The following is a 26,979-nucleotide window of genomic DNA, read 5'->3' on the forward strand; positions in this document are numbered from 1 at the left end:
TATCTCCGCCCCCTTACTCAAGCCCCTGCCAGGTTCACAACATAGTACCCTAAAAAGACCACTCCAGCAAACTGCACACCAGGCAATGTGTGATTCTTACACCCCAACACCCCAATTATTTCTTGGAGGCACAGGCAGTTCATGGATTAGGCAATGCCCTGCTAAAGTAAGCGCATGTCCCTGATGGCTCACAGGCGTGGCTGGCAGTCAAGGCATAGAAGTTTGGTTTAAAGGGAAAGAGAAGAGTTGGCACAACAGCATTCTTAGGCTCCCCGTATGGGTGGAATAATCCCTTGTGTATGTATTTATTTCCCCTTTGGACACCCATGCATGAGCCCTGTGAATTTAATGGGGGGGGGGGAATATTTATCTTGAAAAACACTTTTTTTTATTACATGTCTTGGTTCAGCATTGCCTACAAAGTGATTGTCAAGGTTTGTTGCTTATTAGTAAAAGAAGCAATAACAGTTAAGTCATGCCACAGACAACAGACAATAACAGTGATAATAGCATTGTGTTTGTGACATAAAATCAGGAATACAGTTAAGAAGCAAACCTGACTGTGATAAGCTAGATCAACTACTGTTATCAAAGGAAATAGCTTTGTTACCACGACTGACTTTTGCATTAGTTGTTTCTGGTGGGGAATCACATACATTGGCTCTGGGAAATCCATTTGTATAGCCTGCACAGGTGGTGATGGGGGTTCTTCTTCTTTGTACTTCCCATGTATCATGTGTCACAAAGACAAATCTCCCTCTCTTGGCCACTTTACTGGACTATTGTCAGAATTACAACACAATTACAAAATTTATGAGTGTGAAGTGCTTGGAACATTTGAAAGCATGATTTAAGTGGGCAGTGATATATCATAGAACTGTATAAATAAAAATTTATTTTACTTCCACCCTCCCACAAGCTGGCTCAGGGTGGTGTACATCCATTTTTGATAACATACAGTCAATCTAAACAAGTAATTGAGATTTAAAGTTAAAATAGAATTTAAAATTAAAATTATTTAAACACTCGGCCTTAAAGTCCGGCTTAATTATCCATGCCATTCAGTTGGTTTTCCCGTAGACTCCCTTTTCATCCTTCTCTTCGGCCCTCTGAACTGCTCTTATTTTGGACTTCCACGCCTGAAAGCGCTGAGCTGGGGAGGAAGCCTGTTGCTGCAAGGGCAGCCCTTTCCCCCGGCTGAAGCCCGGCTCTGCTTCCGCAGGTTGCCCAAGGTGGCCGAGCTTTTAAAGCGCCCGGCAAGGAAGGCCCGCCGCCGCCCGCGCTCCTGCCTCCGCCCCGCCGGCCTTGGGGGGCGATGACTGCAGAGGGCCCGGCCGAGGAGCTTCCTGGAGCGCAGCCACTCCCTCCCCGCGAGAGAAGGGAGCCGCGGCGGCGGAAGAAGCAGAGCGCAGAGGCGGGGGAGCCGGCACAGTCGCGGCTCTTCGGCTGTCCGTGGAGGCGGCGGCGGCGCGTTCAGGAGCGGCGGAGAGTGACGCGCCCGCTTCTCGGTCCCCGCTGGATCCCGCAACCAGCCCCGCGCGACGCCCACGCCGCTTCCGAGTCGGGACGAGCCGCAGCGCGGAAGGTAGGCGATGGCGTGACCGCGGCAAAGCCGGTGCCCCCGAGCATGCACAGAAGGCGCCCCTGTGCCCACGAGCTGCTCTGGCCGGAGATGCCTTGCAGCAGCGCTGCACCCCCAGCCCCGTCCCTTTGAAAAGCGTCCTGCCTTCGGCGCCCTGCAACGGCGCTTGCAGCCACAACTTGGAGCCGCCCGCCCGCCCGCCCGCTTCGCAGAGTAGCCAAGACTGGCCAGAAAGTTGACCTCACTGCTCTGGAGACCGGGAGGGAGGGAGGGAGGAATGGTTGTGAGGATCTTAGCCTCTGAGGGGCTCTCCTCTCGAGGATGCCATTCCGGCTTCAAACTGAACAGTGACCCAGGGTCTGCTTCTCTTTGGCCCACAGCTGCCTGGGTCAGTGAAATACCTTGGGCCAGACAGCCTCTCCTGTTGGGGAGGCTAGGGGCCTTCAGTCTTCTCCCGACCTTTTCTTGGAAGTGGACTACCAGTACTGACTGGGGCCAGATGAATGTCAACAGATGCCCTAAACACAGTCCAACAATAGGGCCCCTCAGCCCTTCCGTTGATGGTCAAAATTAAAACTCAAATAAGCACTGAAGGTCACATATGAAATTTAAAAATCTGTTTTCTTCCAGGACATCCTCAAGCTGGACCGTATTAAACATAAACTTTTCATTTTTAAGATTTATTTACAACTGAGTAGCAGTGAGCAATATAAAAGCCCTTCTGTGGTGCCCCTCTCCCCCTGGAGCCCTGAGCACATTCTTATTTTGCTCAGTGGTCAGTCCAGGGCTGGTACTGACACACACCCAGATGCTTTCATTTGTGTGACCCGTGAGCAGTAAGGAGAGTGAGTGTGTCAGAAAAGCATACCTGTGCTTTGGAAACACCTCTTTCTCCTATGAACAAAGAGGTGGCTCTTTGGTGGCCAGACATCCCCCTCCCCTAGTTATTGTTGGGGGGAAGCAGGGTTGCCAGCTCCAGATTGAGAAATTCCTGGAGATTTGAGGGTGGAGGCTGGGGAAGACAGGGACCTCTGGGGGGTAGAATGCCATAGAATCCATTCTCCGAGGCCTCCATTTTATCCAGAGGAACTGATCCCTGTAGTCTGGTGATGAACTGTCATTATTATAGAATTGGAAGGGATCTCCAAGGTCATCTAGTCTAATCCCCTACAGAACACTGGAAATTCACAACTACTTGCTCACTCATGGTGATCTCAATTCCATGCCCAGCTGATGCCCACCAGAATTCCTGGTCAGCCTGGCCTGGAGGAAATTCACCTCTCGACTCCAAAGTGGTGATTGGCAGTTCCCTGGGCATGCAAGAAAGAGCCACAAGAGTCAAACACTGACACAATCCCTTTTGCCCAGCCACTTTCAATCTGCCTAAATTCACAGAATCAGCATTTCTGTGAGGTGGCCATCTAGCCTCTGCTTAAAAACCTCCAAGGAAGGGGAACCCACCCCCAAGGAAGCCTGTTCCACTGAAGAGCCATTCTGTCAGGAACTTCTTCCATATGTTTGGCTGAAATTCCTTAATTCTTGGAGATCCCCAGACCCCACCTGGAGGGTGGCATCCCTAGGCAGCTCCTGTATCTTCCATTCTGTTCCTTCCCTGGTTCCATCATCTACCCAACTTTCCCTGTGTATAATAAGTTGTAAACTGGTTTTGCTTTCTACAAGACGTTTTATCTGTTAGAAATGAAAGACGGATCTGAGTTTGTGCAGATGATGAAGCCACACCGGTTTATGTTGTACTTTGCTCTGCTGCCTTGATAAGGTTGTACCTGGGCCAAGGAAACTGGCATTTGCTGCTTGTCCTATAACTTCCTCCTGTGTTGAGGCAGGCTGTGTGATTAAATAGTGTGCTGTGTTTAGTTTCTGCAGTGCAGTAAGGCTTATCTTCATAGATTGCTCTGCGGCTTGTTATAAATAGCTGCAGGAAGCAAGGCCCCTTGCCTCAGAAAAGAAGTGGAGCCTAGGGTTTTGCCCTCTTTGCCGATGATGGTGCGGGCAGGATGGGAAGAGCATGTGAAGGCTGCGTCTTGCCTGGAATGAAGTCCTTGCTCCTACTCAGTGGCATGCAGATGAAGGAGACAGTGGGGTAGATGATCTTTTGCAAGCCCTCCCCCAGACTAAGCCTAAGAACAACATCCTGGAGGGTGCTGATAAAGTACAGTTCCACAACATTAATGTCTCCTGCTGACCAGAGAGGTGCTCTGACTCTTGCAGGTGGCACACCTTTTCAGACAAAAGGTGTATGGAAAAGTCAAAAGAGATGGCTATAGGGCTGTCTGTGGGGCTGGCTTTATCACCTGCATTTTCTGGTAATTGGTTTTCCCCGGCAGTGGCAGCCTGCTGTGTTAGCAGCAAAGACAATTCAACACACATTCCTGCTCATCATCATGGAATGGAGTGTGCCTGTGGTGTCCTTGATGTTGCCAGCTCTAATGCAAACCAAATGCCTGCAGCCCAGTTCCCAGGAGACGCGCATCATGCAAGCATTTTGATTAAGGCCAGGGACAGAAAGAACAAGTTAGTCAGCACTCTTTCCTAGCCTTGGCTTCTCCACTGCAGGAGTGAAATCTGACTGCTTCAGCCTCCTAGACTGGGAATCTGGCCCCCAAAGGGCTTGGCTCTAGTGCAAATTCTCCCCCCCCCATCCGAGTTCTTATATATTCTAGAGTTTAGTATTCTGATGTGTGTTTGCTTGTTTCAAAATTCAACTGTAGCTTATTCTTCAAAGGAGCTTTGCCTCTTCTGAGCAGAACTAGAAGCTTTAGGAAGACCTGATCTCTAACTATGGTAGATTCATACTCATGTACTGAAAAAGGGCAGGAGAGAGAGTGTGATCCATTGTGCCCAGAATAGCTCCCACAGGAATTTGACTATCAAAGAACCCTTGCTGAAGCTCAGTGCCGCCGTTATCCCTTGAGGAAAGTTTAGGGGAAACATGGTAAAGTTCTGTAAGTCTGACTCCGCTAATGCCCTCATTGTGCAACAAGTGCTCAGAATGTGGTTGTTTAAGTGTCATTCCTGTCTATGGGATCGCTAGTGAAACCATGACTTCCTCCACCTATGCATTTACTACCCTCTTCTGTGGCTTTATTATGACTTGAGTCCTTGTGCTTTGGTGCTGTACCAGTCATGCTGCACAGAATGTTCATCTAACCTGTATTTGTGACTCATCTTCTCTGCTTTGCATGAATGCCCTGCTAGTTCACCAGCAGCTGGACTGGAATTACTTTTGTCTTGCATAACAAGAGGCAGAAATCTTGCCTTCCCCTCCTACACCAACACACTCTCCTCGAGAACAAGGTTGTTCTCTCTCCCTGCTCTCCTACTCACTTTCCTGCCACTACCAGTGTGGACACCGAATATGATGCAGAGAGGTTTCCCAAGAATTCACATTAATGCTCAAATGCACTTGGAGAGAAGCTTTCATGGATTTCACAGAAAAGCCCTGATTCAGGCTTACTAAGGCCCAGGGCTTGCTTCCTGCATCAGTAGCATTGCATTGTCATGCCACATCATGTGGCTCTTCAGAATGATCCATGCCTTAGCACCCACATTTCTTATCACATGACACTGGCGGAATCGATGGGACCCTGCCAGAGTTAATGGGGCAAAATACCAGGACATGGATGTGATTGTGATGCAGCCTGCCAAACTATTTCCCACCTGTCACAGCAATGCTTTTCAGGGAGATGAGACAGAGCTCACCCCAGCTGCAGTTAAGTGGATTGAAAACTTGGATATTAGTATTTAGGGGAATTGCTCAATTTGTATGCATAACCATTGAACCTACTTGGCTATGTATTTTATATTATGTGCTTTCTGTGTGTAACTCTGCCATATGATAAATAAATAAATAAATAAATAAATAAATAAATAAATAAATAAATGGGTCAAATCTATTTTTTGTCATACTATATTTACTCAAAAGGAGGGCAGCCCTGAATGTATGATGGCCCCCTTTTTATGGCATACCTATTCTTGCACTGGAGTAACTACAGTAGTTATTCTTGGTATTGTCAACCATCCATCAGTGAGTTTGTAGTATTTCCTCTGAGTGAAAGCAAAGTACTTTCTTTGAGGCAAAAGTGTGCGCATTGATGCGGAGACCGACTTACTCAGCATCCGAACCACTTCTTGAGCTTGCTAGTTGACTCCACAGGAGGGGTGCTGTATAGATATTCACAGCCAGTGACGTCAGGCTCTTGCTGCTTGTGGACCTACTGCTTTATTGGGGCTGCCCAGGCAGTGAGCAGAGTGTAGAAATAGGAGGGTTTTTTGCTATCCTCAACTCAGGAAAAGCAGTCCTCTCTGTACTCAGATATATTGTATACTTTCTCGGATGTCTTCTGCTTCCAAGCAGCAAAAGGTATCTTGTGTCTCTATTCCACTTCATCCTGTATGAAAAATAAAGGCAGTTTCTTGCACGCTTGGCACATGGGAAGTTCTGAAAGAATGACATCCTTCTGTGTGGCTGCTGTCACCTGTGGATTAATGATTAATCATGCCTTTTAACACTCCTACGTGGCTTCCTGGACAAGTCTAGCTAGCTGCTTTCCATATCAACTGCTTCTAGGACCTAAAGGCTTGTGCCAATGAAGAAGGAATTCTTGTTTACTTCATTATAACAGAATTTTCCCTGCCTGGATGCCAAGAACTCCCTTCAGTGGTTTTGGAGGGGTGATACAAAAATGCCCCCAAGGTAGATAAACTATGTCCCTGTGGATCAAGGAAGTCTGAAGTTACTGAACAAGGTCTTCTCTGTTGCTCCTTTTACCAAGAGCCTCATTCCAAGTTCATTCTCCCCACTCTTAGGAGGCGATCAGACTTGGCACATGCAAAATGGCTTCTAACAGATGGAAATCCACTGGGATCAGCATTTACTGCAAAGTTTTGTGCAGCAATGTTCAGAATTTGCCAACTACTGGTGACAAGCTTATTTACACAATGTAAAATTTTAATATGTCTCACTGAATGTTATGTTATGCGTGGGACTAGTTTATATTATATTCTGAAAATGGTATATGGTAAGATTTGTGCTGGTCAATAATCACAATAAAGATTGATTGATCATTGTAATAGGAGTGCTTTGGCACCTGCAAGAAGGATCAGATTAGGAACATTTTTTGCAGGACAGTCTGATATACTGGAGTGATTCCTAGAGATGCTTTCATTGCCATGCTGGAAGGGGCTCATGGGAATTGCAGTCCATGAACATCTGGAGGACCACAGGTTGACTACCCCTGCTCTAGAGAACTGTTGGTAGGTGGTGTCCCCATTCTCACCAAAGAAGCCTGCCTGTAAATCGTTACATTTACCAAACAAAGAAAACACAAGCACTGTAGAGAGAGAAACTGCAAAACCTTGATAGTTGCCTTTCATTCTGACAAATCCAAAATTTAAGGATGGGAGGGAGACTTGAGGGGGGAAATGTTGCTTTCTCTCCACACCTGGCTTATGTATGAACGGAGAATCGTAAGATCCAAACTATTTCACAACAGAAACATTTTGTAATATAGTGCCAGAATGCATTTGGAACCTATAGATGGGACTTTTGATAACTGAGACTTGAGCAGCCTGGTAAACAAGTTCAGAGAATACGGTGGAAGATTTTGGTCTCTGTTGTGCAGTTTCAGATTGATAATGGTGTATACGGCCAGAAACTAAGGCCTAGATAGGAGGATCAGTAGCAAACTGGTAGCTTGGGATATGGAGTGAAAAAGGGAGGGTCAGTTTATTGTTCTGCCAATGAGATCTTGAACATCCTTAGCAAAGATTTTCCACTCCATAGCATCTCTGGATATTAAATGAAGCTATTATAAGCTGTCCTAAATCATGTGCATGAAAGCTATATTCAAGAAGGCACCAATCCAATCCTGGATGAGGGGCTAGAAGTCATTCTTCCCATTTGCCATTCTGTGTTAAACTTTCTGGATAAACTCTACTTGCTTTCTCTGATCCACACCCCCCCCCCAATGGTTAGTACTGAGTTTCAGAAGAATTATTAGAACCTAAACAATCAGGAAAGACTCTATGGAGAGCTCATATTCAACCTGCCCTCCAACAGCTACACTGGTTACTGTGGAGTTCCAGATCAGGTTCAAGTTCTGGTATTGGCCGTTGAGGTCAGGGCCGTGTGTATTTGAAGGACCGCCTCTTCCAATATGTCCCCCAGAGGGCACTATGCTCTCTAAACACCATTTTGCTGGTGATCCTTAGCCCCAAGGACATGCACCTGGTCTCAACCAGAGCCTTGCTGTGACACTCACCCTAGGAAAGGAGGAGGTGGAAGACTCCCCACTCTAACCATTCAGCCAACCTCTGTCACTTTTACAACCTAAGCAGGTAATTGTGAGTTTCAGGGGAACCTGACGTCTTCATGGTGGGTGCACATGTAGCAGGATGATGAAGCAAAAGCACTCATCTGAACAATCCTCCTCCAGAGTAGTGACATTCATTAGGGAGAGGGGCCTTCTTGGTTGTGGCACCAAACTCTCTCCAGGCAGACTTGCCTCTCTCCTGTTGCTCTCTTTCCTACCCTATGTTTTAATTTGTTGCTTTTGTATGTGTATTTTACCTTGGTTTGAATTGTTTTAATGATGTGTTTTCCTTTTATTTTAATGGATTTTTAAGATGTGTTTATATTATGTAAGTTTCTAATCTGTTAGCTGCCTTGGGGTGCCTGATGAGAACAGAAAGGCAGATAAACATTTTGTTAATAAACTAGATAATTCCTGGTGCTCGGTTTGTGTTTCTTGCTCGTGGCTCTCTTGTACTGCTACACACAACCCTGGCCTTGATACAAGTAAGGTCAGAACTTCAGATCCTAATTTTTCTGCTGTTTAAATCTGATGTCACATGACTTCGTGGTGCTTGTAATGTGACATAGCCATTTTAGCCTGTCTCTGATATTGTGTGATTTCCTGTCACACTCTTGCAGCTCAGTGGGTCCAGTGCTGCCCTGTGAACCTTAAATACAGCCCCCCTAGGTCTGAAATGTTAAAGACCGCTCACTGGCTTACAGTGGCAGAACCTTTGAGAATTTGTAAAAGGACTCTGACAAGTGGATTCATCTCTGCTGTGTTTATTAATTGTACACAAATAATGTGAGTTAGCAATTCTAGAGCAACCCATGCATTTGAAACACTTTGATGATGATGATGATGATGATTGGATTTTTAACCCGCCACTCCCCTGAGGCTCGTGGCGGGTAACAACATGTAACCCCCCCCCATAAAACCCCTAATACATAAAACACCTAAAAACAATCCCCAACCCACCCAACCCACCCCACCTGATGGTGGTGGAACTATCCGGGAGACCAAGGGTCACTGCTGATGTAGAGGGGGGGAGGTGCGGCCTCAACCGAAAGCCTGGCGGAAGAGCTCTGTGTTGGAGGCCCTGCAGAAGGATGGCAAATCCCACAGGGCCCTCAGCTCCTCCGGGAGATCATTCCACCAGGAGGGGGCCAGGACTATTTACTTGAATATCCACAGGAAAATAAAAACAGCTTCAGATAAGCTTCTGTTCCAGCATAAACAAGTCCTGACATCATTATACCATTTCACATAGTACTGCTCACATATATAAGCAGCACAGGATAAGCAGCTTCCTAGAATTGAATGCTGGCAAAAATGAGCTGATAACTGAGAATGGATATTACCTCAGGCCTTGTCTGTTCCTGCCTTTCCAACAACAAATTTCTTGGTCGGAAGTAATTGTACATAAGGAAGGCAGGAGAGATTTAGTTGAAGGAGAAGTACAGTGGCCCAAGGTGAGTTTGAACTGAACTGAAGTTGATTATACCTGTAAGTCTGATCTGCATCTGAGTCACACGTTGTATACTTTAAATGGAGATCAGCCAAAGGTCCCATTACAGGAAAAAAGTCACAACCAAGTGTGCATGCTGTGTGACATGCAAATTCTTTTAAGAAAGGAGATCTAAGTGAAAGATGTGCTGCCTACATTTGTCCCTTTCTGGAACTTCCTGGGTACAGAGGTTTCTTCTGCATGAAGATATTTTTAAAAGTCATGTTCCGTATTTAAGCCACTGGACTGGCACTTGGGGGAGCACCTGTTCAGTATTCTGTTTTATTCTGTCAAGGTTATTTAAGAACATTTAATGTTAATTGACTTTTATACATTCGCAATGTCCTCAGAAATATGATAGCTGAGGATTGTAATGGAATGGATACCCCTGCTTTTCAATGCATGTTTATAAATGAAAAAGGGGGTCTGATATGCAGTTGTGAGTATGCAGTCTAGGGCTAGTAATTCTGCCATCTAGGGCAGTGGTCCCCAACCCCCGGTCCGGGGACCGGTGCCGGTCCATAGATCAGTCGGTACTGGGCCGTGGCTCCTCCTCGTTCGCCTCCCTGGCTGCTGACTCGGGGGCTGCCCTGCCACTCTGCTGCCAACTCACCTTTGGTGTTCTCCGGCGGCCGCCATGGCTGGGGCTCCCCCTCGGCATGGTACTGCGCAGCTGCTGCTGGTAGCGCCCTCCCCCCCACGGGTGGCGGGAAATCAGGGGCACCGGCGGGAAAGCAAGCAGAGCAGGAGCTCAGGTGGCAGCGGTGATGTCCCTCAGCAAACGGCTATTCCCCCCTCCCGGGCCTCAGTAAAATTGTCAAGCGTTGACCCAGTGATAAAAAGGTCGAGGACCACTGATCTAGGGTATATGGCATAGTCTGCCATGGTCTATGGCAGGGGTAGTCAACCTGTGGTTCTTCAGATGTTCATGGACTACAATTCCCATGAGCCTCTGCCAGCAAATGCTGGCAGGGGCTCATGGGAACTGTAGTCCATGAACATCTGGAGGACCACAGGTTGACTACCCCTGGTCTATGGCCATGGTCTGCAAAGAATTGAAAGATGCTCTATATGAAACTGGTCAGGAAAGTAGGGACTTGGGCTACATTGTCATCATTACAACAGTGGATCCGTGTATTGGCTTTTGAAATCCTTTAGCTTCAGATTTTTTTCATCTATGGAGGGAGTTCTGTTCTGGTGATGAATCCATGTCCCCTTCTCAGTTTACTGATATTGGCAGAAGTATATTTCTTTTGTTTTACCCCCATTTGAGTGGATTAGTGATATAACTTCACAACACCAGGAATGTTGCTGGTGGTCGAAATAGAAATTATGGCAATTCACAGTAGTGCAATAATGGTATAATAGTGCTGATGTTATAAAAATGAGGTTGACGGTTGGAGCTGTGCTTTCCAGCACACACAAAAAATTATGTCCTAGGAACTTGGTGAAACAGCTAGCCCAAATGCTGTGCATGTACCAGAGAATATACTTCTACTCCATGTAAAATCAAAACAGGCAGCAGATCAGCTTCTGGGGATAACAAGGGAAGAATGGGAGAACAGTGGATTGATGCAGATATGATCTGAAACCACCATTATAATTGTTTGTTACAGATTATGGTAATTGTGTTACATTTGAATAGTGCAGACACTCACTTAATGGAAGGATGATTGATCTGATGGGCTGTACCTTAATTGTGGAAAGTCTGTAGCTTGGGAGCACTCCTGGTAAACTTGCTGCTCCTATGTAGTCAGGTTGTGGCAATTGTAAATAATGCCTTTTGTTAGCTTCAGCAAATTCCTCATCTGTGTCCCTTCCTAAACAGAAAGGATCTGTTTATGATTACTTATGCCTTAATGACATAAGTTAGTTTCCTGGTCCAGTACTGATGTTTAAAGCCCTTAAAGTCTGGATCTAAGGTGCCCTAAGGATTCCACTCTTCATCTATGAGAACGGTGAAATCATCCTTAAAGGGCCTTCTGAATAGGATTGTGGAATACTCTCTCAGGGGGAATTTCCGGCTCAAGGTTGACTCAGCCTTCCATCCTTCCGAGGTCGGTAAAATGAGTACTCAGCTTGCTGGGGGGTAAATGGTAATGGCTGGGGAAGGCACTGGCAAACCACCCTGTATTGAGTCTGCCATGAAAACGCTGGAGGGCGTCACCCCAAGGGTCAGACATGACCCGGTGCTTGCACCTTTACCTTTAATCAAGCCATGTACACTTTACTTGGGAGTTCAGACAGTTGAAATAATTTTTTTATTTATGTTGAAAAAAACAGGCACAATGAAGGACATCACTATTCTGTGTCTTGCTGCTAATATGCTACAACAATGACATCTGCTCCTTGAATCTTTTGTTCCAGCTGACACTATGCTGAACATAGTGAATGGGGGTGGGGGAGATGGAATCTCCACTTCCTCTGTCTTCTTTATCCTTTCTTAGTGTGCAGCTGCAGGGCCATAACATTCTTTGCCAGATTATCTATCAAATAGCACTAGCATTCCCTCCCCCCCACCGCCACCATTGATGAAGTGAGTGGCTGGTCGCTTCCAGAGTAGAACAGTTCAAGTGGGTAGAATGGAGTAACATTCTTGTTTCTGTTGATCTATGTTTTCTTTCTTGAAACAGTTTCCTGTATCACTGCAGGGGGGAAATGTGGGCCATTCTGCACAACTTTAATATAGCACTAGTCTTACATTTTGTTTTCGCCACTAAAACTACGTTCCGCATGACGTCGTGAGCAATCTGCAACACTCCTGCAACACTAGCGCCAAAATCGCTTTGTTGTAGCGATTTCCGGGGAATCAGGAAAAGTGGATTCACCCTCAGAAAATCGCTACACTCTTGCCAACAACCTGCAACACTTGCAAAAAAGACATGTGCGTTCTTAACGTAGCGGTTGCAACAAAGTCCCTCCCCTGGCTCTCTCCTCTGAACTTCCGGCGAAGCGATCACAATTTTTTTTCCTCGGAGCAGGAAAAGCAACAAACCAGTGAGGCTTCATTCACCCAGCGAGGCTTCTCCGGCTACAGAAGTGCTTTAAAACTCCCCTAAGTCCCCAAGCACAACACAGCCCCCTGTTCGCAAGTTCCCTTTAATTTCGGCCAAAAATTGCGCCTCTGCGGGGGGGGGATTTTTTTTTCCACTCGGGGGAACGTGGTAACGTGGTAACGATAATTCGCCAGCTCACATGCCAGCTAGATGGGTCTCTAAGTTGCGAAGAATCAAGGCATATTCATTGAAACATGTCCGTGTGTGTGTGTGTGTGTGTGTGTTTAAACTGTGCTTAAAGGGAAAGGGGCTTTTCGGGAGCATGATAACAACTGCCCATTGGCTGTTCTGTTTGATTGACAGCCAGGGATGGGAACAAGCACAGAAAAAAATAGCTTCCTTTCTAGCAATTCCTGTGAGACCGGAAACCTGTGGGGAACGAATGAAACGCTACTGGATTCCACTACAAATGAAGGTATGCGGAACGCCGAGATTCCACTATTTAAAATAGCGTTTCCGCTTTGTGAAAACAATTGGCAACATTGGTCCTTGTGCGGAATGGCCCTGGATGCTGATATGCCATTGGCATTTTCAAAGGGCTTTGCCTGAGGCCTACTTAGGCTACGTGCTACAGTGAATACGTGGCTGTCCACACCACCCCCACCCCCATCTCTACAGTCACATCTAATAATTTAGTCATATCAATTATTTATTGAGCACCTCAATAAATAAATGCTCAAAGAGGCATAATTAAAAACAAACTAGGAAGCCATACAGTTCTGAGTATAAGTTCTAAGACTGACACAAGAGAAAGGTGGAATACAAGAAAAAAAGATGTATGACTGATGTCATCATACTCAAAATTTTTCCTGCCATTTGCTGTGCTTAACTAGCTGCCAGCTGAGGTAGGAGATGGGCAGATGGCTTCTGTATCTAAATGCTGCCAAGAAAATGAGGAAAACATAATGTGAGTCCAAGGCACCTTTCAGACCAACTAAGTTTTATTCAAGGTATGAGCTTTCATGTGGGCCCGGTGTTGTTCAATATATTCCGTCCTGGTCCCTGTGGTGTTCAACATATTCATAAAGGATTTGGATGAAGGAACAGGGGCTTATTATATTTGCAGATGATACTAAACTGGGAATGGTAGCAAACACAGCAGAATACAGAATCAGGATATAGGATATATATCAGGATATATAGATATAGGATATAGGATAGGATATAGAATATCTTGACAGGCTAGAAAACTAGGTTAAAATGGAAAAAAAAGAATTTCAATAGAGATAAATGTAAAGTTCTTCATTTAGGTAGGAAAAATCAAATGCATCATTATAGGATGGAGAAGACCTTTCTTGACAGTAGTATGTGTGAAAAGGATCTAGGGGTCTTCGTAAACCATACTTTTGCTACTTCAGACCAACAAGGCTACCCACCTGAATCTAAGAAAATAAGGAGGGGCAACCAACCATGTGTGCACTGCAGTATAACTGCGATCATTTGGACCTTCATGCTTAGCTTTAAAAAAAACCTTATAGATCTACTTTCTTAGTCAGATGATAGAGCTTTGGCAGCAACAGATTTACACAGCTACTCCTTTAGAATGTTTAAACTCTTAAGCAATTTTTAGTGCTGTATATTCAAATGCCCCCCCTTTACGAGCATAAGGAACCAAAACACAGGTTTTCCCATTAAAAAATGCCTAACATGTAGGAACTAGATGGTTGCCAGTTCCCCAAATGATACACATTCTTCATGTTGAGTATCTGTTTACCTCAGATTGAGCAGGGAGAGTCACAAGAGGAAGTGGGAGGGAAGGCAGGTGTGAAGTAACAGTCCTTCCCTTTTGCTAGAGGGAATAGCTATGTGACATATGTGGAACTTGTAAGAGCGGTTTCTGTAATAAGTAGCAAATTGCATGAACTGTATGAACCACCATAAGCTTGTCATAGTAGCTGGTAGTACTGAAAGAAGAAATCTGAGTGAAATTTATTTATTATATTTATATATCGCCCTCCCCTGAGGCTCAGGGCAGTTTGCATAAAACAGGGAACAATACAGATAACTCAGTAGTTGTAAACAATACAGTGATAACAAACAGAACAGTAGAAATAGTGGCCCTGACTTACCGGGGACGCCATTGACACAGCGGAGAGCGGGCAGAGAGGCGTGACAGGCTGGCAAGGCTTCAGCATGCCAGCGTCCATCGCGTTGGAACGGAGAGGTGGAGCTTGATCGGCTATATAAGCCGCCACGTGGCTCAGGTCCGCCTTTCCATCCAAGCAGCCATCAGGGACAGCTTTCCCTCCCACCCACCCACCCTGTATTTCTTGTCGAGTTGTTATGTTATTGTTTGGTTATACTACTTCATTGTTATTAATTGTCACAGCTGTGTTTCAGGGCACGGGGGAGAGCCTGTTGGCAGGGAGTCCGGTTTGCGTGCCGGACTCCCTGGCGGAAAGTGAACCTCTATAAGAGGTTGGCAAGCAGCGAGTGCAGCTGACCCGGCTGGGAGGCAAGGGCTCGCTGGTCAGGTGGCTGAAGGGAAGCCAGACAAGGTGGGTGCCCCGTTGGCCCCCTTCTTTAAAAGCCGCTTCCCTGCCTTTAGGATTCCCAGGAGGCAAGGGACATGCACTCCCAGCTGGGAAGAATGCGGTCCCAGGGCGCCTCAGGGAACCAAATATGAGCAGCCGGATGGCTGATGATCAGGCTCTAATTTCCATGCTTGGCCAACTCTCCTGGGGTGGGGGTTACAAAATAAAGTTGTGGCCTATGTTTAATGCCAACAATTTGAGTCGTGTCTTCTTCCGGCCGACATGCTATACTGCAAGTCAATAGAACAATGGTGAGAACATTAAATCAGCTACAGCAGACTGACAATCCTGTGGGTTGGATAAATCAGCGGTGGATTCCATGGGAGGGAGACTTGGGGGCCAATGGGAGGTGGTTGGTTCAGGCCAACCTCAAACAAATGCCTGGCAGAGGAGCTCCCTTTTGCAGGGCCTGTGGGTCTGTTAGGACCCTGATCTCCTCTGGGAGCTTGTCCCACAAGGTGGAGGCCAGGATGGAGAAAGCTCTGGCCCTGGTTGAGGTCAAGCAAGCTTCTTTGTAGCCAGGGATCATCAGGCAGTTGGAGGTAGCAGAGTGCACTGCGTGTGAATGTGTATTTCTGACATAATGTGGGAAAAGGCACTTTGCCCATCTTCTTTGTGGGGAGATGCATGTGCTTCTGACAGGTAAATAGCTCAAGCATATCACTCTGGAAAAGACTGAGGAGTTCCCCCTTCATATGTTTATTCCAGAAATGCAAAAAAGAGGCAATGGGACTGTGTTGGGCTTTGTCAGAACCTGAGCCAGGTACAGGACCACGGTCCAGATTAGAGTAGTGTCTGAGATCTGCCTTACTCTGCAGTGAGCAATGCATACCTGAGCAAAATTTCCAGCCCAGAACCTGTGTGTAGTTCAGCTACTGGTACCTAGGATGAAAAAGCTTCTGAAGTCTGAAACTTAACAGGGCAGGGAATTATTTTCACTTTTGTTTATTAAATGACTTGGTTCTATCATATCATATATGCTGGCATGTGGTGCTGCTGCCACTTTTTTAAAAAGGTGGCCAAAGACACTTCCAAGTATTCAGATAGGTGATGAAGGCTGAATTTACATATGCTGACTTCAGCCAGTTTTCTAGACAAGTTGCAGGAACTCTCTCAGAACGATTTACAGTGCAATCCTAAATTTCATTTAATGGAATTAAATCTCATTGAGTTCTCTAGTCAGTGTGGATAAGAGAGGGAGCATTTGTAAATTGCTGTACTGAGAAAAAAATCTACTTTTTTCTTTGATTGTAAGCATTCTTTGATTGTAATTTTAGTTATCTGAGTTCCTGCGACTGGACATTTGGATCTGGATGCATGTTAAAAGAATGGGTAACTCTGTCTTTGAATTCTATGTATTATAGACTTTGGCATATCTTAATTATGGAGAGGATAACACACCAGCTTAAAACTTTGGAGCTATGCAGGCTGGCCAAAACAGGTAAAATGTTATGGAATGGCATGAATTCATATGTGTGAAACCTTCACGCTTTATACGGAATGGCATGCCTTCGTATCTTGTGTTGAAAGCAGTTATGTGGAAAGCCCGAGTCTTCTGTTATGTGTTTTTGTGTGGTTTTAGTAACATATTTAGCCAGTTTATGTTGAATACCATTAAGTTGCTTTAGTCCTCTTTGCAAGTTACAGTGAACACATGTATGCTCCTATGATGGAATTTCTGTACCATTCAATGTGTCACATTTACATGCTTGTGCTTTGTTTCAGTTCTGTGTCAGGTTGCTGCTTGTTTTCAGATTCCTGCAAGCCAAACCCTAATTGCACTGTTGTCCTGTGAATGTCCTGTGCTGATACTGTTGACTCTTGAAAACTCATGCCTTAAGATGCTAATGTTATTTAAAGTGCTACTGGGATCAAACACATCTACCTTCTACAATGAATGTACACTGAATTGTTCTTTATAGTGCATTGAATAATTCTCATGTTATGTGTGATGGGAACAAATGTTTATCTAAATACTGGTCCCTGGTCTCTTTTGTGAAGTGAATGCTAGCTGGCTTTTCTTACAAACAGCTGTATGCATGTACAGGCAGGATGTACATTATTATTATTATTATTATTATTATTTAGATTTATTTCCCGCCACTCCCCGTAGGCCAGTGGCGGGTCACAGTAGTCTTGTATTTGGATTCACTATAACATACGAACATGATGGCTTTTGTATCTGCCTTTTCCAGTATGGTGTAGTGGTTAAGAGTGACAGTTTGTAATCTGGCGAGCCAGTTTTGATTCCCCACTCCCCCACATGCAGCCAGCTGGATGACCTTGGGCTCACCACAGTGCTGATAAAGCTGTTCTGACCGAGCAGTAATATCACAGCTCTCTCAGCCTCACCCACCTCACAGGGTGTCTGTTGTGGGGAGAGGAAAGGGAAGGCGACTGTAAGCCACTTTGAGACTCCTTCAGGCAGTGAAAAGCGGGGTATAAAAACCAACTCTCCTTCTTTTTGATTGTACAGAATTGTTGTTCTTCTTGTTTCATGTATATGCAAAAGATCTCATCTAATAAAACAGAACCTTTGGCCAATCAGGGTGTCTCTACCACGGAGGTTCAAAACAGCCTGCTTTCTCAATCCGAATCTTAAAATATTGAGGTTTAAAAGCAGTCTAAGATATCGCACGATAAAGGTAGGGTCACTCTAGGTCAGTCCTTCTTGCTGCAGAAGAAAAATTTAAATCGCCCAAAATCAAAACAGAAATCGCATTCTGTGTAGACGGCAGGGACTGAATCGACTTGGGATTGGAATAAAAGCTCTCTGCAGTTTACACTTAGGAAAGAGGTCTTGAGGTAGCTGCCTCAAAACTCACATTAGTTTTTCCCTGCATTCTCTCTGGTTCTGCTCTGCCCACCAGTAGCTTTGCTGATCTCAGGCAGAGGTCCTTCACATCAGCTAGCAACAATAGCTTTTGAGTTGCTTGGGACTGAACCTGGAACCTGTACATGCAAAGCAGATGCTTTACCATTAAGTGACAGCCCCCTTCATAATGACCAAGAGGCTGGATCATCTTCTCTACAAGGAAGAAGGAGAAGAAGAAGAGTTGGTTCTTATATGCTGCTTTTCTCTACCCAAAGGAGGCTCAAAGCGGTTTACAATCTCCTTCCCTTTCCTCTCCCCACAAGAGAGAGGGAGGTGAAGCTGAGAGAGCCCTGATATTACTGATCAGTCAGAACAGCTTTATCAGTGCTGTGGTGAGCCCCAAATCACTCAGCTGGCTGCATGTGGAGGAGCAGAGAATCAAATCCGGCTTGCCAGGTTAGAAGTCTGCACTCCTAACCACTACACCAAGCTGGGCAAAGAAGTACATGGATTTCCAGTTTAGAGAACATACAGCTAAGAGGGGTCATGACAGAAGTTGATAAAATTATGCCTGACATATAGCTGCTAATTTAGTTGGTTCTGAAAAGGAGGGTGGATATAGTCCCAGTATGAAACAGGGTGCTGAATTAGATGGACCAATAATCTGATCCAGCATGGTTACTTTGATATTATTGCAGGAATGTTTGTTTCCCTGAAATGAAATAGAATAGAGGTTAGCATAGAAAATTGGAAAAAACAATAAAACAAATATTTAAACAATCTTTGAACATGGAATTAGTATAAGATTGGGGGCCCCTTTTTGTGTTAAACAGCATTAGAAAAAACCTTGGCATCCTGGTTTCCTATCTCAAAGGAAACCAGCAACCTCACAGGGTTTTCTATCATGCAAGGGCTAGAAAAACAGCTCCCAAGTTATAAAAATGGAAATTAGACTTTCCTGAAGGCCATTCATGCTCCCAAAGAAGTCTGGAGTTTGTAAAAGCTATCAAAGTCCTTTGCCCATTTCATGCTACATGGCAGATCTACAGAAGGTTTGAGATTACACAAGACTGAGGTGTTCTTTGACTTTCCTAATCAATATTAATTATGAAATGCAAGAGCCTTGAACAGCAACCTCCCATTAGACTTTAACAAAAGGAGGCAGGAATGTGAATTACTTCAGCAAACAGGAAAACAGGTTGAACATTAAATGTGCAACAAAGACTGGAATTTAAACAGGGAAGCCTGTAGATTTGTAACTACATTCAGTTCACATATCCTTGTTATATTGCAACTTATTTAAATTCAATGGAGAGCTAATGTATTCCTGCCAGCCTCAGGAGATACAGCTGGACCAAGCAGCTCAGACTAGTAAAAAAGAAACATTTCGACACCCAACATTTAAAAACTGCTCCCTTTGTTTCCTGAGTGACATGTTCTCTGTATGCTGATTTTTCTATGCTTTGTTAGGGATTTCCTGCTTTTTCACCCCCCTGTTCTCTGAAAGAGTCTAACCACACAGGGGGCTTCTTTTTGTTCCTAGCAGTTATACTACTTCCCTGTTTTCCAGGATATGTTTGCCACTATGCACCCATATCTCAGGCCACAAATATCCTTCTTACACTAACCTCTGGGACCATACCTATTTCTAGCCAAAACTCTGCAAGGATGTGGTAAAGATGTTGGTTAGCAGCAGAGAAACCTTTGTCTTTCACATACAGGAAGGAAGAGATGGCTGATCTTGCTCTTTTGGTTAATGAAGTTTCTTTGAAGTGCTTTTGAATGTCTTCTGACATACCTGCAGTTGTGTATTACTGATCTTAGCTGGTTTTTATTTGCCAGACTGCTAACATGATTATGCCTGTATTTTTTTTACTGGGCCACAGGAAGTGAATTAGTTTGCAAAAAAAAACATAGAGGGAAAAGTTACACGCCTTCATCCCTGGTACTTCTCTCCCAATCAAATTATCATTGTGTATTATTATATTGTTTTATTATTGGGTATGTTGTCTGCCCTTCCCCAAAGGCTCAGGGCAGATGACAAGATTTAAAACATATAGATTTAAAACTGACTTAAAAGCTAGTTTCTTAATGCCTCATCCTTTAACAAAAAGAAAGGCAAAGACCGGGGGGAGGGGGAACATTAGGTGATATGTAGTCCCCAAATGTAAATTGATTGGGTAAACATGGGCAGAGAGGCCAATCATAGACCTGGCAGAACAACTTGATTTACAGGCCCTGTGGAAATGTTTAAGGTCCCACAAGGCACTGATCTCATTAGGCAGAGTGTTTTACCAGGTCAGGGCCACGGCTGAAAAAGCCCTGGCTGAGGTGAATTTAATTTCTTTGGGCCATGGATCCTGAGCAAATTTAGTTCATTTGATTTTGGAGTTCTTTGAGGGACATGGGGGATAGGTGGTCCTGCAGAGACCATGGTCCCAGACCATTTAGGGTTTTAAAGATCAAAACTAGAACTTTGAACTTGATCCAGTCCTCCATCTGGAGTCAGTGCAGCTGGAAGAGCAAAGGCCATATATGTGCTCTCCACTAGGTCCTAGTGAGAACCCGTGCTGCTACAATCTGGTTCAGCTGAAGTTTTCAGAACAACATCCAGGTAGCCCTGTGTAGAGTGAGATACAGTAGGTGTCTGCTGAAGGCCAACAGGTTGCTAATTGGGTCGCCTGGTAAGGATGGTAAAATGACTGGTGAGTTATATTTGTGACCTGGACCTCCATAGATAAAGAGGCATCCAGAATCACACCCAGATTCTTGATGGTCATTAAAGCTGCTAATTGCACCCCATCAAGGGCCAGGAGTTGCACCATCTCACCAGGGAAGTGTCAGCCTAGCCAGAGGATCTCCATCTTAGTTGGATTTTATTTCAGCTGACTCTGCTTGAGGCAATCCACTATGGTCAGACACCTGGCCAAGAAGTCTGAGGGTTTGGACAGATGGCTGTCCATCAACAGATATAGCTGGGTGTCATTGGCATATTGATGACTTCCTAGCTTGAAACTCTGGACCAACTGGGGGAGGGTGTATACATAGCAGCATTGGAGAGAGAATAGCTTTTTGCGGGATCCCAAATACTAAGGTGAGCCACTGGGAGGTTCTTTTTCCTAGTGTGACACTGTTCCCAATCTTGGAGAAAGGATTTCAGCCATTTGAGGGCAGCACCTTGAAGGGGCATGTGGTAGGCCACACAGCAGCCACAGGATGTATAGGATGTGCTTCAAACACTCTCAAGCTCTGCATAAACTGTGAGAAGCATTTTTAGCTATTGACTCATTGCAGTACATGCACTAATAAGGAAACTTACCATTGAAAAATTTAGGCAGCCTTTGGAAGAGAGCTAATGACTGATCTTTACAGCTCTTACTTTGGAGCTTTATAGGGGTGGCAGGCAGGAAGGCATGAGAGGGTAGCCAAAGCTCCCTTTGGTGCATAAGGAAGGCCGCAGCCACAAGGCTTCTAGCAGGCAAAGAGGCAAGGTGGGAGCTGGAGGGGGAGGGCCAATCAGGGTGGACCTGGACAGACAAGGTCCTGGACAGTCTCCTTCCAGGAGGCTATTTCCCAATTATAAGGGGGCGAACTTGTGTGTGTTAAAACCAGACCTTAGGCCCATTCATTCCCAACTGTTATATTAGGACTGGCAAAATGAAGCAGATAACCAGCTCCCTTTTGTCACTGCCTCAGTGGATTACAGAATAACTGGAGTCTTAGGAAATAACCTGTGAGGGAGCACTGAAGCTTTTCAAGAGTTTCTCTGCAAAGATGAGATGGTAGGCCATTATTCCCCCCTAGTGGCTGACAGGAATAAAATGATGACATTATCTTAGTACCCTGCACTAAGTCAAAGAGAGATCTTTTTGAGCCAAATGGGCAAGGCTGGCATTTTGCCAGGGTAATACCTGCTCACACACAAAGGATAAAGGAAGAAATATGGTCCCCAAAACAGACAAGCAATTTTGTTTATGTACTTACCTATGTTACTTATATTTTGCCTTTCTCACGGGGACTCAAGGCAGATTACAGAGAGTGAGTCAATACAACATGCTCAACAAAATGGGGCATTCAATAAACAATGAAATAGGATTGGTGCTGTAGAACCAACGAGAAGTCTAAAAAGCAAAGTTGAAGTAAAGTAAAATGATGCATAATTACTCAATAAGCTCCAACCAGCAGCAAACCACGCACACACTAGTACAGATAACAGTCCTCAATAATTCATCCAAGTAATTTTGTGAAACCTTTTCTACAGTGCTATCTTATTGCCTGAGCAGAAAAGTCCTCTTGAATAATTCAGTTTTTCCTAGTTTGCGGAAAGCCAGGAAAGTGGGAGACTCCCTGACCCCAGATAGGCCTTTCCACGAGGTGGGGGCCACAACATAAAAAGCACATGTTTAGGCAATTGTTGGTTTTGCCCATTTATTGGTTGGTACCTGCAGAAGACCCTTCTCGGATAAGGAAAGATGTTGTGGTGCAGCATAGGGGGAGAGACACGGTCTCACAGATGTCAGAGCCCAAAGCCCCTGCGTTTGTCCCAGTGGGCAGATGATGGCTCGGTGGCATGTGCACCAGCCTAAAGCAGCCCAGCCCACAGATGCCACGAACCCAAGGCTGGGCATGGCAGCTGCTTGCAAAGATGTGACACTTTACAAACCCTCACAGCCTTTCCTATGGTATGGGTGTTACTGTGAGCTGGCCCCGACAGCAGCCAATCCCAGCTTCCCAATGGCAAGGATGAGCTGAGGGACTTGCAGCCCTGGACAGCCAGCCCCTCCCCCACTGTTAAGAGCCACAGAATGTTGGGTGCTCGGGGGGGGGGCAGTTCATGGGCAGGCATTTCTCTGCAGAGGCCCTGCCCCCCAGCTACCACATCACCAAGCCCCATCCACTGGCTTCCCAGGGTGCCAGATAGGGTAGGTACACAGATAACCACCTTTTGGAATGGTTGAGGGAAGGTACCCTGAGTTAGTGTTTGGTTTATACTAGATACTAAGGATTCACTGAAGTCATCTTTACATGACTTTAGAAACAAGATCCAGGGCACAAGGCACAGGAGTTTGTCAGCATCCATCATGTAAACTGGGTCAAAGTGGTCCATAAATAGAACAGGCAGTTTCTCTAGTGGACCTATGTTACAGTCAGTGTCTAAATCAGAGCAAATTCTTGATATTTTATCAGCTAAAAAAGTCGCAAAAATATCACAATTAATTGTCTGGTCCAAAATCAAATGCTATCGAGCCTTAGTTTTAGGAGTCAACAGATGCCTTGTTAACTTAAACAATTGGAATGAACTTATGGAACAGTAACAGAGAAGTGACATTTCTTAGCCACTTTCCCCACCGCTTCCTGGGTCTTACTGTGAGCTCTATAGCATGAGTTGTCAGATTCAGTTATGAGTTCTTTGCCAGTACAATTCTGGACATCTCCTAGCCCTTTTTATATCATCCAGCTTCTTGGTAAACCAAGATTGGGAGAGGTCATCAAAGAGCAACCTTGTTGATAGCCTCAAGGAACTTCAGATTCCACACTTCTGCTGCAATCTTGTTCTAGAATCCAGTGGGATCCATGAGCCTCTGAGGGTGGACCATTTTTACTGCCCCCAGTCTGCGGTGTGTTGATCTTGGTTTTGAGTGGGTAGCGGTCAGACCTTGGTTCAGGGTGAATCTCCCTCCAGCCCTGACTTCAAACCTTTCCTCAAAAGTTCAATGACAAAGATTTAAATCCAAGATCTGATGTCTTTCATGTGTTGGGCTAGTCATGATTTTGGAGAGACCCAAGGTGGACAAAGCAGTTATAAAATCCTGCTCCAGCCCTGGTGAGTATCCTTGGCATGAATGCTGAAGTCCTCCAGAATGTTGAGTCTGGGTATCTCCAGCATTACATCTGAGACCAACTCCTCCTGTTCAGACAAAGTGCCTAATGGAGAATTAGGGGTTGGTAAACAAGGAGAATGCTTATCCTGTGAGGTGCACGCAGTCAATGCCAGTAATGAGCTGTCCTGGAAGTCTGTGGAAGTTGAAGTACTTATACGTGGGGTAATGGCCAGGCATCCTCCCTGGCCAACTGTGTGTGGTGATAAAGGATTGCATAACCAAGTGGTGGTAGGTGGGACTCCAAGGTTCTTTGGAAGCAAGTGCACTTATGCAAATATCCTGAGGGGGGTGGAGATAATTACTCACTTGAGTGTTAACGCTCAGGAAAAGATGCATAATATCTTGCTGAGAAAATGTTGTTCATTATACTGCCTCATAGCTTAATCACGACAATCTATACTGAGCTCATTCAGAAAGAGGTTATTTTGATACTGTATCTATTCAGAATGATGATGAAATTGAATATTTAAATACTCCACCTGGTAAATAAGAAAATCTCCCATTAGATTTAAAAAAACCCCAAATGTAATAGATATGGGTTTCCCCTGTGTTTTCTTTAACTTGCCAAGAGAACTTTTTATTATGGGAAGGGTAAGTAAACATACAACCCCTGCCTTACATGCTCTTTCTGTTCTTGTGTTGTTGTCCATGTAAATAATCTCAGAGGAGCTTAGACCCCTCTTTGCAAAACCATCTATGCCATCTCTAAGAAGGGCTATTTCCTACTTAGAGAGTCAGTCTTGTCCCTAAAGCTGCGGAAGTCTTGAGGGCAGCTGTTATCTGGAATGGACCTCTGCATAAGGGTGAACAATGTAGTAGCTGCTCTTGCATGCCTTTCTGTCTCTAAGGTCCAACCTGCCACAACTGGAGACAAAATCTTGCTGCCTGGCAGCTCTAGGTTCCAGATCTCCCTGAGCTGCAGGTGGTGTTGACGTCTCATATTCTATTCTTTCTTTTCCAGACTTCTTTCTTGATCCTGAGTTACCAGGAGGATGAATCAGCAGTATGGAGAGCAGAGCAATCTGGCTCATTCCCTGTTTGAAACTTTCCTCCGTGCCAAGCAGAGCAAAGAGGTGATGAGCAGCTTTGAGGCTCTGTGCAAACATCTGAGCCTGGAGCATGTTGGCCAGCTCCATTTCTACCACAAGCTCAAGTCTTGCCTCAACTACTGGAATGCCAAAACCCTGTGGGTCAAGCTGGACAAGAAAGCCAGTCACAGACACTATGATCAGGGAAAGGCATGTGCCAACACCAAGGTAAGGAGGAACAGGATGGCTGCTGCCTTTGCTCAGCTTGCGGAGCAGCTGTAACTGGAGGTGCTGTCTGGAAGATGACCATCCTAACTGCAGTGGCATAATGGTTTAAAGTTTCAGACTAGGATCTGAGACATCACTCTGCCATGGAAGCTTGCTAGGTCATGTGTGTTCCTTGCTTGGTTTTTTCCCCCTTTGTCAAACAATTGAAAGTGATTGGCAGTGCTGTTGTAGAAAGAAAAAGACAGGAGTGCAAGTTCTGTTTAAATCATTTTAAAAGATCACAAAATAACAGCCACTTGACGGGAAGGAGGCACATCACTCGCCACTAGTGAGATCAGAAGCCCCACAGATTGGCACCAGTGACTTTCATGTGACAGCACCGCACATTGCACTATTGCTTGCCATCTCAATAGGTTTAGTAGCTCTTGGGGGGATGACTGAATTTTTCCACTTAAACTGGTGCATGGAAAATAAGAATTGAACAAATAAATTTGTGGCAACTAAGATTTTTCCTCATAGCAGAAGTGCTATCCTGACAAAATGTGTCAGGATCTTCTGAAAGAGGAGAGCCATTGCAGGGTTGGAATAGAATGTGGGAGACTCAGCTTTGAATCCCCTCTCTGCCATGGAAGCTTCCTGGGGACTGTGGGCTAGTCACGCTAGTCACGCATTCTCCGATAAACATACCTTTCAGGGTTGTTGTGAGGATAAAATAGAGGAGAGGATAATTATGTAAGCCCCCTTGGATCCACCACCATTGGGAGGAGTAAGAGGTGGAGGAATGAAGTGGATAAATAAATACAACAGGAGTGCTAACCATCAAGTATGTAATCCAGTAAAGCCCACTGTTACAAAGAAGTCACTGCTTAAAGCTCTCTTGTTATCAACAAAAGGAAATGCAACTTTTTTGAGGCTTCTGGGCCTACCATTGTCCCTGAAAAGCCACGCTGTGGCTGCTGTTTGGATTAATACCATGTGGATTTACTAAAACTTTACAGTTAGCTACAATGTTCATTGTCTACCAGCACCAGTATCTACTTTTGGCACTGTTATTAAACAGTTGATCACTCTGTGCCCACTTCTTTCAGTGCCTGATAATTGGGGCAGGCCCCTGTGGTCTCCGCACAGCCATTGAGTTGGCCTTCCTTGGAGCCCACGTGGTGGTAGTAGAGAAGAGAGATGCCTTTTCCCGGAACAATGTGCTGCACCTCTGGCCTTTCACCATCCATGACTTGCGGGCGCTGGGGGCCAAAAAATTCTATGGTCACTTCTGCACAGGCTCCTTGGATCACATCAGTGAGTACAACAGGAAAGACTGGCCGACATAGTGGCAGATTGGTATCCATTTGCAATACCATGGAAATGATCCTGGCAGGGGATGGTGGTGATGGAGACAGGTTGGTAGAGGAATATTTGACCAAATGCAGAAAAGGTTTGTTGAGAAGTCAGCAAAGCTGTCGGTGTTTTGAGGGCCAGAAGCCTTACAATAGAACATTTAACTGCAAAAGCTTTGTGTCCCACAGTGATAGATGGGTCACAGCAAGATGAGTTCACTTTTTATCCAGAAATATTTCCACATAAGAGCCTTACTCTGTTAAATATGTTATTTTCTGTTAAATAAACCTTATTTGTTGCTCTTCATTTGTGTCCTCTCTGGCTAGTCAAATAACTATGAAAAAATAACTTCTGCATACCTCATAAATTACAGCACTGGTCACATAGCTTACATGCTATCAACCTTTTAATCAAAGATTGTGTCCCCCACTTTTACCTGATTGTGGGCAGTTGGGGCTTAAATAATCCATAGGAGAGGCCAGAGCGAGAGCCTGGACATTCTTCAGTCCAGATGACGGTTGTCCTCTCTTTCTCTCTGTCACCCCATAAGCGCCACAGGTACCCTTCCAAATGACAAATCTTATACAAATATTTTAAGTCAGCATATACCTTGGGAAGCCTATCAAGGAAGATGCGGCCTGTCAACCAACATTTGGCTTTGAGGCTGGCTTTGCTGTGACGTACACTATTATCTATAG

General features: G+C 45.1%; 1 protein-coding gene across 2 annotated transcripts in view; it reads left to right on the forward strand.

Moving 5' to 3' along the window:
- Nucleotides 1–1,232: 1,232 nt before the first annotated feature.
- Nucleotides 1,233–26,979, forward strand: part of LOC143835881 (F-actin-monooxygenase MICAL1-like) — a 53,353-nt gene continuing 27,606 nt past the window's right edge. The window contains exons 1-3 of one of the 2 annotated variants that reach the window (XM_077334278.1): nucleotides 1,233–1,585; nucleotides 24,652–24,946; nucleotides 26,035–26,242. In XM_077334278.1, coding sequence (XP_077190393.1) covers nucleotides 24,683–24,946; nucleotides 26,035–26,242 — 472 coding nt within the window. In that variant the 5' untranslated portion in view covers nucleotides 1,233–1,585; nucleotides 24,652–24,682. Of the gene's footprint in view, nucleotides 1,586–24,651; nucleotides 24,947–26,034; nucleotides 26,243–26,979 lie in introns of those variants that run through there. The other variant, XM_077334279.1, reaches the window with a different exon arrangement.

This window comes from Paroedura picta, chromosome 4, assembly GCF_049243985.1.
Source record: "Paroedura picta isolate Pp20150507F chromosome 4, Ppicta_v3.0, whole genome shotgun sequence".
NCBI lineage: Eukaryota > Metazoa > Chordata > Lepidosauria > Squamata > Gekkonidae > Paroedura > Paroedura picta.